This window comes from Labrus bergylta, chromosome 10 (genome assembly GCF_963930695.1).
Source record: "Labrus bergylta chromosome 10, fLabBer1.1, whole genome shotgun sequence".
NCBI classification, from domain to species: Eukaryota; Metazoa; Chordata; class Actinopteri; order Labriformes; family Labridae; genus Labrus; species Labrus bergylta.
In genome coordinates, this window is record NC_089204.1 from 24,259,729 (window position 1) to 24,274,425 (window position 14,697).

The 14,697-nt window shown below is 41.4% G+C and overlaps 1 protein-coding gene across 1 annotated transcript; it reads right to left on the bottom strand.

Annotated features, from left to right (window-relative positions):
- Nucleotides 1–1,048: 1,048 nt before the first annotated feature.
- On the bottom strand, nucleotides 1,049–4,131 carry nkx2.3 (NK2 homeobox 3). Its single transcript, XM_020650995.3, has 2 exons — nucleotides 3,377–4,131; nucleotides 1,049–2,351 (listed from the first exon to the last, which is right to left on the bottom strand). The coding sequence occupies exons 1-2, from the start codon at nucleotides 3,762–3,764 to the stop codon at nucleotides 1,708–1,710; spliced, it is 1,032 nt and encodes a 343-aa protein (XP_020506651.2). The 5' UTR covers nucleotides 3,765–4,131; the 3' UTR covers nucleotides 1,049–1,707.
- Between the last annotated feature and the right edge of the window lie 10,566 nt (nucleotides 4,132–14,697).

Here is a 14,697-nt window from a genome sequence, read left to right on the forward strand (position 1 = left end):
AGGGGGAAGTAGCCGGGGAGGCCATCAGAGGAGACAAACACTCTGTTTACGTTGCTATTCATCTCCATTAATAGTGTCTGTGTATTCGACCATGCCCAGGAGGTGAAGGTGTTTGTTTAAGTCCATCTGCAATCAACGGCGTGTTGTGTGTGTGTGTGTGTGCGTTTGTGCCTTCTCGTGCAAGTGAGTACAAATGTTGGAAAATAGTATACAACTGTTATAATTATTATTAAAGGTGCACTATGACGTTTTTGGTAGAGGAATGTGAAAGCTGGAGAAATGTACAGATTCTGTGGTATATGTTCATAACTCTATACACAAACTGTCCCTGGAGGAACATTTGGTCCCTGTGACACTGTTTGAAGATAAAATGCTACGTGAAACGTTATGGTGGGTCAGCAGTGAAACGTAACTCTCCTGGAGCTTTTTAAAAAATCTCCAAACAGTGTCCCAGTGACCCATGTTTTCCTTGGATTAAAGTTTTTCTATTTCGCTCAGAAAATAAAGCATAGAATTATTTAACGTCTCCAACTTTCAAATTTCACTAATGCACCTTTACATATAGGCTATTATTGATATAGGATATTCTTCAATCAATTAAATTGTTGTGATTATTCTATTAATATGGTGCGTAGACTTTAAATGTGGCTATTATATATTTATACGTCACGTATATGTTTAAACAGAATTTATCATCCAAATGTGTGTGAGTCTCTCCGCGCTGTGGGTCCCGAGGATGCTGTCTGTCTGGTTAATGTCCATCTCTGAATCCTGACCGGACCTTAGCTCGCCTCTAAATTCTCTCTGTTTCTGGTTCTTGTCTCAGACTTCAGCTTTCTCACAGGAAAAAAAAATCTTGGCTGAAGATAGGATTTTTGAGATAATGAGAAATGACTGCTCATATCTGTTTCAAAAGCATTAATACTAAAACAAGATCAGAGACGTCCCATTGGGCGTAAGAACGCAAAACTTTACAGAAAAGTAAACTTTATTTGTAAATGTTTCACATTCCCACGTATGTTAATGATATACACATGAAACAATCGCGTAACTTGTGTCATAATGTTTTATGACTCCTTTAATTTAATAATCACTGATAATAAACACTACGTTGGCATCTTCCCATAACGTGCGTAAAACACGTAGAAGCGTCCTTTGCTCAATCTAACATTTGGAGTAAAACAAGGGCAACTGGCCCAAAAATGGCCACATGTTAACAAAAAAAATTAAATGCTTGATTGCTTTATCCAGCAATTGTGACAAATTTGTATTTTTTTCCCAATTCATTTTCATTAGAGCCAATACGAATCATTTCGGGCTTCACTTTTACGCATAACTTCAGTTTAGAAAAAGATGCCAGTGGAGTTTTCCTTACTTTAATCCGCACATCACATCCATTTTGAATCATGAAGGACCACATTACGCACATTGTTCGCTCATCAGCACCATCGAAAATCAATCACGATGTTTAATACTTTTTTTATAAACACTGGCTCAGAAGAAAAACGCACAAACTTAAAGTTTTACATCATAATACGGGTTAGAGTTTCCTCGTAGGCCTGTCTTCAGCTTCAGTCCACTGGCCTGTGCTTTCTGTAATGTGTAACAGTAGGAAATTGTGCTTTCATTACATAAGTTGATCAGGTTCACATGCTTGTGGCCATTTACAGAAATCTCACTCAGCTATGATAGTGTGTAAAGTTTTCGCTACCATGCCCGGATGCCCTGCAGAGTTCCTTGGCAGGGTGTGACCACTGCTCCTTGGGGTCCCTGGCTTTGCGTCTGCGCGCCAAGGTTTCCCAGATTCATGTTCATAAAAGCGTTAGCAGCGGTGTTGCTGGGCGGCAGGGCAGGTAAACTAGAATAAGTACAGGAGTAACTGTTAGTGTACACCGTGTTGTTGTAGCTGTAGGCCGGGTAGCTGTTGTAGCTGTATGGGTTTGGAGCTCCCACTGTGTAAGACGTGTTATAGTTCTGGGATCCGGCCAGACAAGGCCTCCCGTCCCGGACCAGCACTGGTACAGCCACCCTCCTGGGCGGCGGTGGGTGATGGTGGTGGTGATGGTGGTGTCCTGCCATCTCCAGAGTCTTGTCCTGTCGCTGCCTCTTGCATTTGTACCTCCTGTTCTGGAACCAGATCTTGACCTGGGTAGAGGTGAGTTTGAGGGAGCTTGCCAGGTGCTCTCTCTCCGGGGCGGACAGGTAACGCTGCTGCTTGAAGCGCCTCTCCAGCTCGAACACCTGAGCCTGCGAGAAGAGCACGCGGGGTTTCCTCCGGGTCCTCTGCTGCTTGGTGACGGGCTTCTCCGGGTCTGGATCCTCACAGTCAGCCCGCAGTGCTCCGCAGCTCTCTGCGCAAAGAACACACGTTTTACTGTACACCATAACTAAGAAGATGCAGTCATGAAGTACTAAATGTATTCAACACTCAAGCACTTACCACTATCTCACACTGATATTCACATTAAGCTTACTTTAAATTATCTTTGTTATCATCCAACTTTGAAGAACAACACTTTTTTTAAGAAAATGTTTTCATTTATCAGAGAAATAAATATTCACATGACATTTACGTTTTTCTTTAAAATGAAGACCTTTTTAAATTCTCATATCCTTTAAAAACATTATTACATAATTTGCTTTCGTTATTTTTACCAGCATTTCCCCATTTTAAAAAAATGAAATTAATCAAAAGGGGATTTTAAAAGAAAAAATTAGGAGGAAAAAACTGAAATCGATTTTTCTCCATGAACTTGAAACACATTAGACACTGGCAGTATAGTCACACCCTGCCAACAGGCCTATTAGACTTTCGAGGTAAATTTACATAAAAGTTCTGCAGATTTTAGTGACGAATCAATTCCATTCACCCCCCCCCCCCCCTTATAAACGATGTTCAATCGAAGCATTAATTGTAAATAAAAAAATCCAAAACACTTAATGAACTTAAAGCTTCATAAAATATAGCAAAATGTCCATAATGAATTACAACTGATGCACAATGAAGAAATCGAGTCTGAAATCTGAGCAGATTCAATTTAGCAGAAATTCAATTGATCAGTACCCTCACACACACATTTATAGATTTGTACCTATTTGTTTTTATATTATATCATATTAACGAGCATGAATCACTACAGCAGAGCACTTGGGACAACTTCTTAATTTGTGCAAAATGTTAAATATTTTTAACAGCTATTTATGAATTACCTACTTTCATTCACAGATTTTCTTTTTTTTTTGGTGAAATATCTATTCATATCAGAACTATTAAGATTATCTCTCTTGTTCGAGAAAGCATATCTAAAGTTCAATGACCATTTGAGATTATTGCTGCTGTTTATGATAAACATTTTAAGACTCGAGATGCACTCACTGCTCTCTTGCTCCTCGTGCTCGGTCTCCAGCCGGAGCTCTGCAGAGCTCTGCGCCGGGTTTCCGAACATCTCCACGGTCAGCCCGGACTCCACCAGCCGCTCCTGCACCGCCAGCGTGTTCAAGTAGGACATCCTCTCCTCGCTCTCGGACATGCCGGAGCTGATGGGACTGGGACTGTCCCTGCCTGCCAGCATGCAGGAGGGCGGTGAATGAGAGCGGAACGGTTTGTTTGGGAAGGCTCCTGGCTGAGACAGCGCGCCAGAGAGTCCGAAGCAGGAGATCAACTGGAGCTGCTGCTGCTGAGATTGTTGCTGCAACTCCAATTTCAGAATGTCCTTCACAGAAAAGGGAGTGCTGGAAGAAGTTATCAGTGGACTGGGAAGCATTATGATCAGCAAACCAACAAATGACAGATAAAAAATGGTCAGCAAGCCCAAAATGTGTATCCGGAAGGCGCGTAAAAGGAGAAAACACCCGGCGCGTAGGCGTAAAGGATGATTACGCACTGCTTGTTTTCCATGCGGACCGAAGAGGACTGGCTCTCTTTCAGCTTTGACATCCCTCTCCTTTGGTAGTGTATGTGGCTGCAGGGCTGAGAGGAAAAAAGAGCGAGGCCTATCCTGTTTGGTTGGCTGGATTCAGTTATCTAGAGAGAGAGCTGGGTCAGTCAAGATGCTGTCCTCTCTCTTTCAGTGACGTCATAAAGCGGGGAGGGACTCACAGACTCAGCCTCTCAGCCTGTCTCTGTAGGTGTGTCAGGAAGACATACTGTATGTGCCTTTATGAAAAAATATCAACACCATCGACTACCTCAGACTGTTAAAGGTGTTAAAGGTAAGCGTTTAAATTACACACTGGTGTTTTTCAAAAGAAACAGTAAACATCCACAACCAAAACAAAGACACTTTTCAATTTTACATGTTTAAAAAGTAATAGCCTAAAACCCTACATTTTGTTCAGCACCAAAGTGTATCATTGATCATCTCCTGAATCGTCCCACGGCCTCACAACTCTCCCCATCATCACTTCTTCGGTGCTTTTAAGATTAGGCATATCTTCGTTTCCTGTCTCGGCAATCCACGGATAAGATTATCTGTCGCAACTGTGTGGGGAAGTGAGGAAAACTTGGCAACTCAGAGACGCGTGAAGAATATAAATGTAGGGATATGTCGTTTGTTAGTGTCTCCTTAATATGAAATAAGATTTTATATCCACTTAAATTTGGCTGCGATCAATTTCCTTTGACTTTAGGTCAGCAGGCTATTTCTAGAAGAAGAAAAAAAGTCAGAGTAGGCCTATAATATTTTGAGGCAGTTTGATCAGTTAAAAAAAAACTTTTAATTTTCATCGATAAACACAAATAAAGAAAAGCTACAAAATAGCTTCAATTCGATAATGTGTTTAGTTGTATTGTTAATATAGTGTAGGTTATTAACACCATTATAATTGTTAATAGTAGCAAAAATGAATAAATTAATTAATACTTTAACTGCTACAACTAATAATTTAAATAATAATAATAAAACATGTTTTTTTCAAAAGTAGTTTAGCGTTTTGTTATTTGGCGGATGTCTCCAGTAGAATTCACAGATTAATGCTAACATATTTTTGTCAATATGTTTTCCATAGGTATAAATAAATAAATAATTTGATACAATGTTTAACTTCTCTGTAGTGTTACCTTTGTGCCACAGGGCAAACAAACAGAAACGGGACACCTCTCTCCTGGTCGCATATCTGTGGCCAAGTGCAGGCGCCAGAGTCTGAAGGCCCATTGCTCCTAAACCGTGTGGAAAGAAAAGGAGAGCATGCCGACATAATCTCATCCGCTCACCATCAACAAGGAGCTGTTTAGATTAGGGCAGCGTCTTCCCCTCCTCTGGAGATCTATGTCTTCAAAATGGGACACTTAAAGTGGAGGAGAAGCTCAGAGGAAGGGGGGACTGTGTGTCTCCACAGAAAGACGACATTAGTGCGCAGGAGGCTTTAGCTATTAGGCAAAAAAAAATACAAGGAGATTTGAAAAGGTCAGCTGAAGATGCAGTCTTTCTCGAGAATAACTCAAAAATACGATGACTGGAAATGATCAGACTGTCGAGGGTGATTTGGCACGAGTAAAGATGAATTCACGAGGACTTAAGAAGAATATGTGGGCTCGTAAAATACTCCAAAAGGCAGTAAATCTGTTGAGTTAGTATTCCAAATATTTACCCAGGCTTGTTTATGGAGAGCAATGATTCAGAGACATCAGACCAAACAAAGAACTCAATTTAGACTACGTTGCATAATGACGACGACGAGTTGACTCGACTATTTAAACATTTTCGAGTATTAATTCAGAATTTTAAATGAGCTAAACAATGCTCACATATATATTTTTAAACTGACTCCTCACAGGCCACGGCAGCAGTAAATTTAAAGCTTCACGGGTCACGGACGCAGCTTAACACGCTTTTTAAACCCTCAACACTCACGCATGCGCGTTGCCTCCACTGACCATCACCTATAGTGGTCCTCGCGTGCCACCGGCAGCCCCGAAAGTGGTCAAGCAGAGACGCGTGTTTACTGAGCGGAAGAGTCTGTTTCCTGCCTGTAACAAAACCCAGACTCGCAGAGAGTGTCAAGGAGCTGCTCAATGCGAGTCTCCAATACATCATCTTCATCCCAGAATCATCGCGATAAGCTGGGTGAGGTCAGGCTCAACGCAGAGGTCAGCACGAGAAGGCTGAACAGCTCTCAGCGTCTTTATTAGACGACTTTTAAAATAACAAGTTTAGGGGAGAGCAGGGAGCTTGTCACTTGGACATGCTGCCACACACCTAATGTCAGAAGGCCTAGTAACAAGTGCAACTCGCTTTTCCCATACATTTCACTATTACTCATATGAGAGGACACATATGTTAGGATATAGGCTATCTTTTGACCTTAATGTTAAGAGGAAAAATATCGTTGACAACTTTTTTCCCCCATATAAAACTTTTAATCAGGATGATCAAATTACTTTTTTTTTTTTGTTGTTGCAAGGAATAGGGGACAAATGAGGAGTTTTGATCTCTCAACCAAGCCCTGTTCCAAAGCTGTGTTATATCAGGAGACAGTATAGCCACTACTAGTGTAAGTTGTCTTGGTGTTTTTTTTTTTGAGAATGCTTTTAGTGGACATGCAGCCACAATGGTGCAGCTGACTTCACAAACTGCTGCTGATGGTATTAGCTGTGTATTGGGTGAACTGTACAAATGTGTGTGTTGACATTTTGCTTCGCACAGCCTTAGAAGTATAGGCCATAATAGTTATGTGCATGGCAAAACTCCCATATCAGGAATTCACTGTGGAGGCAATCACATGCGTAGCACTAGGTCACTTCTTCTTCGTCATTTTTAGGGCTTTTAAATTTTGGCAATTCAAAAGCCAGAGTCAACCAGCCTTACCGTTGCGCATATATTTAACAGGTTTATTGACAGTGCTCTCTTTGAGAACACAGCAGAAGTTCTGTCAACCAATATTGTCAGACAACAGATGTTTGGAACTTGGAAAAAAAAAAAAAACTGAAGTTACTGCTGTTCACAGACAAGACTGAGTGCTACAAGTGGTTTTTGTGAGCCTCTACAAAAGTTGTTCTTATAGTTAAAAAACATAACTTGACAATTAACCTGCTGACAGTGCAATCTTCTCACAAATGGACATTCTGTGCCTGACCATTTAGAAACAAGGAAGAAGTTTAGAGGCGAGAATCCTAATATTAGTTATAAGTGGCCAAGTATTTATTATTGAATCTTACATTGATAATAAGAGGTTGCAATGTTCTGAGACAGAAACTAAAGTGAAAGCAAAAAGTTTGACAAGATGCCCGGAGTATCGCTACTTTGATCCTTTGCAGTAGTAGTCACATTTCAATCATTCCTCTCAATTCACTTTCTAGTGAGTTCTTCAAAGTTGGTGTTTTGCCAGGCAGTGCTGAACATGTCGTTTCTTGTCCCTCCCTCTCTCCATGTGACTGGCAGGCTAACCTGTTGAAGCAGTGTCTTCTCCGCAGAGTGGCAGGTGTACACCCATATCGCTGGTTGATCTCTACGGTGAAGGACGAGGAAAAATGAGATGAAACGGCCCAAAAGACTGCCGTTAGGAAAGACGAGATACGAATGACAAAACCAGGAGAATGCAGTGACAATTTGAAACATTGCTGCAGTATGCAAATGTCAACAAATGAATTAACATATTGAAGGCAACAGACGTGCACCAGGCCTGCAGGAGGCACTGATTGGAAATGCTTTGCAAATTTTTTTTTATGAAGAATATAATCTGCAAATAATTGGATAAATTAATAAAAAAGTCCCAAACTATTTACTCAAAGATCTCCTCACGGCAACATTTTGGGCCTTGATGAGCATTTTCTCTGGTGGGCCACCGTACATTTTAAACCCAGAAAAGCAATCCACTCATTGATGCAGGGTTGAATGTTCTCTAAAGACCACAGATCCCTGAACACACAGAATGAAAGTCTGATGACTCTGTAATGACTGCAATTATCTTCCCTCTGTGGTCTCTGCTTCTGTAAAGTCGAGAGGCGGTTCGTATCTGATGGTTTTACCCCAGTAGTAAACTCTGTGTGCTCTGTGTAAAGAAAGTGTCAACACCTCCAGTGTCTGCTGGCACACTGTACAGGTCTTGTGTAGCGTGTGGGTGTGGGTGTGTGTTTGAAAGAAAGGGGTTGTGTTTTTATTATGACCTGAAAGAGCTTTGTAGAGGAGCACTTAACATGTTTCTACAAAGGAGCTGGTTGTTTACTAGGTGTTTCTAAAACAGCAGAGATAATGAGGAACTAAAGTATGACTATGTTTTTTGTTTTACACTGCTAATGGTAAGCTAAAAGCTCAAGTATGTGCCTGATCTGCTTTTTGGTGCTGGCGTGCTTGTATTAGACATCTAAAAGGCTGTGAGAGCTTTTCCAGATTACTAGTTATTTATTGGCCGGTCAGTGTGTTTTCCAGATGATGAGCCCACTATATTTTACTCGACCCCTGTTGAAAACCTCAGAAATGAAATATGCTGGCGCGCTGGTGGCGCAGTGGTTGGTGCGCGCACCCTCATGTATCGAGGCTGTAGTCCTCCAAGCGGACAGCCCAGGTTCGGGTCAGGCCTGTGGCTCCTTTTCCGCATGTCATTCCCTACTCTCTCTCCCTGATTTCCAACTCTATCCACTGTGCTGTCTCTCCATTTAAAGGCACAAAAAGCCCGAAAATAAATCTTAAAAAAAAAAAAAAAAAAAGAGATGAAAGAGTCAGAAGAGGCTTTCACACAAACACAAAATTTGGGGTGAGCTGCATGTGTGAACACAAAGATGAGCAGACAAATTCTTTACTCTGACTCTACCCTGAATTTTATCCTGCCAGCCCCAAAGTAAATTGAGTGGATTGGTTTTTCTTGGATTCAAGTCTATGGTGGTCCACCAGAGAAAACGCTTAATTGTCCGTGTGAAGTTGGGTAGAGCTGATGTGAGAGCACAGCTGGAAATATTCAAGAAAATTAATTGCAATCAAGTGGGAGGGGGTGATGACGTTTACATCCTGCGGCCGGCACACGACCATATAGACATTGTAGCCTGTGATCGGTGTGATCTCTGTCCCATCCGTCCAACAGGGACAGTCTCCCTCTGTGTGGGACATGTGTGAACAATCAACTCAGGAAGACTTCAGGGGCAGCCTGCCTGAAAATTTCTAGAACATTTCTAAAAATGTCGAGGAGTACAAATGTTAAAAGACTAGAGAGATGCAGATTTTGAATGTGCAACTGCCTCAGTGTGTCTGAACTGCACTGTTGCTGTTTGTAATCGAAACACTAAAAATAAAATCATGTAACTGGGTTCCTGGTTCAGAGCCGTAAAGAGGAAACAATTTCTGATGAAACAAGCTGAATTTATTTGGCGCTTAACAATAATATGAAGAGTGTGCATGCCTATATTTGGCTCAGAATGCATCTGATATTAATGGCATATAAAGCACTGAACTGTTGTGTGTCTGTAATGGCTCAGCTCTCCTTGGTCCCGGAAGGTGAGTCTTATCAGCAGCCCATGTGATGGTGTCAGTAGCCAGAACCCAGCCTGCTCTATTGTGCCCCTGCCTGCGCTCGAGTGACGGATGACAGCGTCTTCTCACTGGAGGAAATGAGGAGGCCAGAGGCAATCAGGGGGCCAGATTTTATGGCAAAAACTCCTTTTCTCACCCCCTTACCTTCAGCTCTGAAAGTGCCAAATGTTCCACAATGGTGGGGCCTAAGGTGAACGCTAACTTGCATGCCGCAGCATTCCCTCAGGGCTCATTGTGTTAACCAGGTTAGGAAAAAGATCCCATAATTAGGTAGTTTGTTTGAAAGACCTTGAGAGGGTTATCCAAAGCGATGTTCTGTGTATCGAAGGTTGAACTTGGAGACCATGAGAGGAGGAAGTGAGGTCAGGCCAGTCTGGGTTCCCTGCCCTTTGCCCTCCCTTGGGTGTCATAAATTAGCCCACTGTAATTCTCTCCCAGACGGCCTTGTCCCAGCAGGTGTGTGTTTGTATATATGAGCGCTAACAGGGGGGGATGTAAGGGCTGTAATGTCTGTGATCTACGGTGTTGGGAACGTAGTTTGGGAGGAAACGTGCAACCTAAATAAGCTTATCCCCTCCGCTGCCACACGGGCTGGGTAGATAACGATGCTGCAAGGGGAGGCGGGCTTTAGCCGAATAGGATGTGAGGACCTTGAGTTTTCCTTCTGGCTGCTTGTGTGTTCTGTCCTACTTGGCCAGAGCTGGCGATAAATATTAAAAATATCGAAAGGTTGAATCAAGTTCAGCTTGATACTGGAAGGACTTTCTCTAGTTAGCTCAGGCATTTATGGCTCCGTTGGGAAAGACAAAGTTGAACACTGTGAAATAGCAGCGTGCATGCATCCAGGCTAAAAGAGGTAAACATCCTTGAGAATAAAATGCTTCTGTCTTTCCAGCAACCATGGTGGTATCTATCTACAACAAGTTACTATTTGTTTTGGCAAATGTAATACTCCTTATTAGTAATGTTCAGTGTTTGTAAATGATTACTGTTAAGAACAAGTTTAAGCATCAGTTTCAAACAGGCGTTCGTTCGCCCCTCATACAGATATTGAGCCCCTGTTCTGGAGCCTTGACCTCTGGCATTTTTGTGAATGTGGGATTGAAGTCAGCAGAACTTCCCATGTGTAACCCTGACCCAATGGACGTAGCAAGACTTCTTTGCACCTCATCATTTTTGTATCAGATTTCTTAATGCAATAAGATTGTCAAAATGTCTCTTCAGAATCTTCAATTCTTTTCAATATCACATGTTTGAAGACGATACAATATCTGTTTTTCAAATTAACAGAAGCTTTAATAAAAACTTAAGATCCTCAGTCATATAATGAGCTGTCGCAGGCAAAAGAGAGAGAGATAGAGAGAGCACTGTCTTAACTGTACAAAAACATTGCCAGCACATTTGTGGATTTTAGACAGTGTGCAGGTGTTTGCCTGCAATTAGCTATGACCGACTATTGGTTGTCTGTCTAGGACTTGCATTTTTCTTATCATGACATTGAAAGAAGTATCATTTGATTTTTGTTTCTGTTATTGTATCAAAGTGTTCAATTCTGGTATCGTGACAACATCACTATCCGGCAAAAAAAAAAAAAAAAAAAAAAAAAAAGCAGTGAGGGTAAAAACTTTAGACACGGGTCTTCCACTTCCTGTCTTTGTTTCTTTGCATGCATTTTTGGCTGAAAGACAACATCAATCAATACGGAAAGCACACTGTAGACCTTGTGTTTCAGGCTCCGCCCTGACTGATCGGTTTGAAGGCCACATCAGGGAAAAGCCGAGGGTGACATTAGCAGATCTTAAAAAATGTTATCAAACTTGTCATAAAGGAGTCAAACATGTGAGCAGTACCAATTATACTGTTGCTTAGTGTAATGTAGTTTATTTTTACAGTGTTTTGGCTTCTTTTGGATAAAACGGATGTTCTCTTTCTGTCCAAGCTTAAAGCCTCTCTACACCCACATGTGTTTATTCTAACTGATTAGACCGGGAGAGGTTGTAAATAGGTGACACTATGGTGAGAGTTTATGATGTAGGTCAACAAGTCCTATTCCAAAATGGTTTCTTCCAAATGAACGAAGTACTAGAGCTGTCAGTCAAACATGCCTGTTCACACCCAAATACCCCTGAGAAGAGGTCTGATCATGGGCTCAGTCATTTACACCTGTGTGGGTGTACAGAGGCTTCAAGATGAGAAGATAAATGTGTCTGTATGAAAAATGTAAGAATAACTGTACAGCCTTAGCTTAGCTTCGCTCAAATATTAATGACAAACAGAAGCTGCTCATCTGGCTTCGACCCTGTGTTAGCAAATCCACCTAGCAGTTTATTTTAAGCTCACACATTAACCTGTTAACCCCCAGTAAAACTTTAAGTTGCTGTTTTCACTCTCAAGTCTTAGGACTGAATAAACAAAATACAGGGAATGCTCCTGAAATGAAAAGTTATACCTCCAAGTAGCTCAAAAGTATTTCATTTTTATAGTATGGTAATGAGCTTTGAATGGTACATTTGTGCTTTCTGAGGAACCAGTGAAAAATCTAGAGCATTAAGTTGTATTTAATTGAAAACACTAATCCTCGTGTACCTCAGATGTGTATCTCTGCTCACACAGGTGAGGTTCAGGTGTTCATGCAACCTCCTGCCTTCTGTCGGAAGTGAGGGCAAAGGGTAAACGAAAAATAGATTTGATGTCACAATATCAAAGGCATGTACACACACACAAACTTGCACAGACGTTGACACAAACACAGCAGCAGGAATGCAGTCGGACACACAGCGCTGGTGTGTGTTGTTGTTGCATGTATGCTTCATCAGTCACTGAACTACACAGGGGAGCAGCATGGAGGTCCTGTGCTCTCTGTTGTTGCTGTGTCTAGTCGCTTGTTAGAGAATTGATGACACTGTCTTTGGAAAACAAACAAGGCGGGAAGCTAAAAAGGTGGTCACTCACCACGGCTCTCTGACCCAGAGACACAGAGGCCACGACAACATGCGAGCAACGCTGCAACGTCCCCCTTGGAATGTGCAGCGGTGTGTGTATGCACACGCTCCTGTTTGTGTTTCAGTGATACCGCAGCTGGAATGTGACTGTCTTGTGCCTGAATGTATGCCTTTGTGTGTTTTGGTGTCGGCGTCCTGCAGCAACGATGCTCACTTGCATGCAAAATGAAAACAAAAAAAGGAAATCTTGATGGCTTTACGCCTTTTTTTTTTTTTTTTTTTTTTGCGTAACACAGCTAAATGCCAAAATAAATGTTCTACGTATCAATGTCAAGGAAATGTAGAGAGAAGTGCCTGTGAATGTTTGGCTGACTAACTCATTGATCTGGATGTGACACTCTTCCCCCCGCTGTGGGCACTGTCTTGCCAGAGGCGGCTGCTGTCACTCCTGACTCTGACTCACACTTCACATCACAGTCCACACCGTTGTCCCGGGGGCCTCCCCAGTACGCACACACCAAAACCTGCCCCGGGCCCCCGAGCCTTCTTCTGGGAGCTTAAAATCCCATAATTGCAGAGCTGACAGTGATAGCTAACATCGGAGACACCCTCACCTGGTTGGAAAGAATGGAAACATCTACTGTCAAAAGTGAAGCGGGGAGCTAAGTGGGGGTGGGACCAGGTATGGGGAAAGTGAGTAATATCTGGGGCTAAAAACAGCAGGGGAAAATAGTAAGGCAGTGTTCTGTGATAACATGTAATGGGAGTTATTGTTACAGGTTTTAAACAACATTTCTATGAAACTTAACCCCGAATGTCCCTCACTGGGGATCATTAAAGTATAATCTAATCCTAATGTGTGCTAGGATATTGTGAAAATACAGTCACTGTTGATTTTCACCACTAAAATTGGTCCATATTAATTGTGTATAAAACCTACATGAAGGTTAACTGCTTCAAACTTGGTGATCCCTGAATACATAAATGTTTATTTTATTCAGTTAATGGCCATTTTAAGGGCAGAGGAACAAGAAATCATACATAGCTTATTTAACAGTAACTCTTCCACAGAGCAATAGCATTCATTTGAGGTTATATTTTCAGCTCATAATGACTATTTATCAAATATTTACTCTCTTTTTTTACATTATAGTGGTCACCAACAAGTGCTTGGGAAACACTATCTACCTCGTCAGCTTCAATCTGCTTTACTTTTCAGCTTCAAATATCTTCCTGCTGCGGCTGATAGGAAGAGTGCTGAAAGTGTTGAGACGGATCAAAAAACATTATAGTTGTGGGCTGAGTAGAACAAAAAAACGCTGCAAGCTGTTAAAACACCTGTTATACAATTTATGAAGTTATTTGAACTGTTATTGTATCGAAACATGATAAGAGGATTTCTAACATCACACACTTCCACGCCTCTACCTATTTTGCTTTGACCTCAAAAGAAATATTAAAAGCAAGAATGAACTTTTAATACATTTGTGAATGATCATAAATACCCTCTAAGGCATGTTTTACAACACATTTCATGATGTAATTATTTTGGTGCACAAATGATTAAAATGACATATGTTCCATTTATCTCATTGAAGTATCTACAAAATATGAAAATGCTAGATATCCCCATATCATGCTCATACCTAAACAGAAGTTGGTCAGAAGTTTCAGGTGACAACGGAGAAATTTTGTAAGATTAATAAAATACAACCTTATAAGTATTAAACCCTGCACTCTTACTGCACAGGGGAATTTAAACATTTAAATGACATAACAAAAAGCAAAGCACATTTTTAATTTGAGGGAGATATTTATTGGGACATTATTAGTAACAAATAATAAAAACAAGCATCTTATTTTAGGGAGATACTGGATATTGTTTCCACCAACAGTAAGTTAAGTAACATGTGTAATTAACAAAAAAAAAAAAAAGATTTTAGAGCTACGTGCTGAGTCCTACCTCCAACGCGGCCGAGCTTCTGGTCGGAGAGAGCAGTGTGCAGAAGAACTCATTTATCAACCACTTCACTTCCTGCAGACAGCTGCAGGGAGAGCACAGAGGAGCCGGAGTGTTTACACCTCAGCTCAGCCGAGGCCTTCAGGACAAAACAGATGGAAATCCTTGTACAAACTCATTCACACAGTCTCGCATGCACTCATTGAAGCAGGGTAGAACCGAAGTGTAAAGCTGTCTGTTAGAATTATAATGTGACATTTATGATGGTTTCCATGCAGCTATTGCACTGTGGAGGATTGAGCTTTAGAGACAGAAACTCCTGTAAGTGAAAGAC

Excerpts from the sequence above, each read along its gene's own strand:
- nkx2.3 (XM_020650995.3), bottom strand. The coding sequence starts at position 3,764 with ATGCTTCCCAGTCCACTGATAACTTCTTCCAGCACTCCCTTTTCTGTG. Across the intron at positions 2,352-3,376 it reads GCACGAGGAGCAAGAGAGCA|AGAGCTGCGGAGCACTGCGG; the intron begins GTGAGTGCATCT and ends TTCTTTGCGCAG.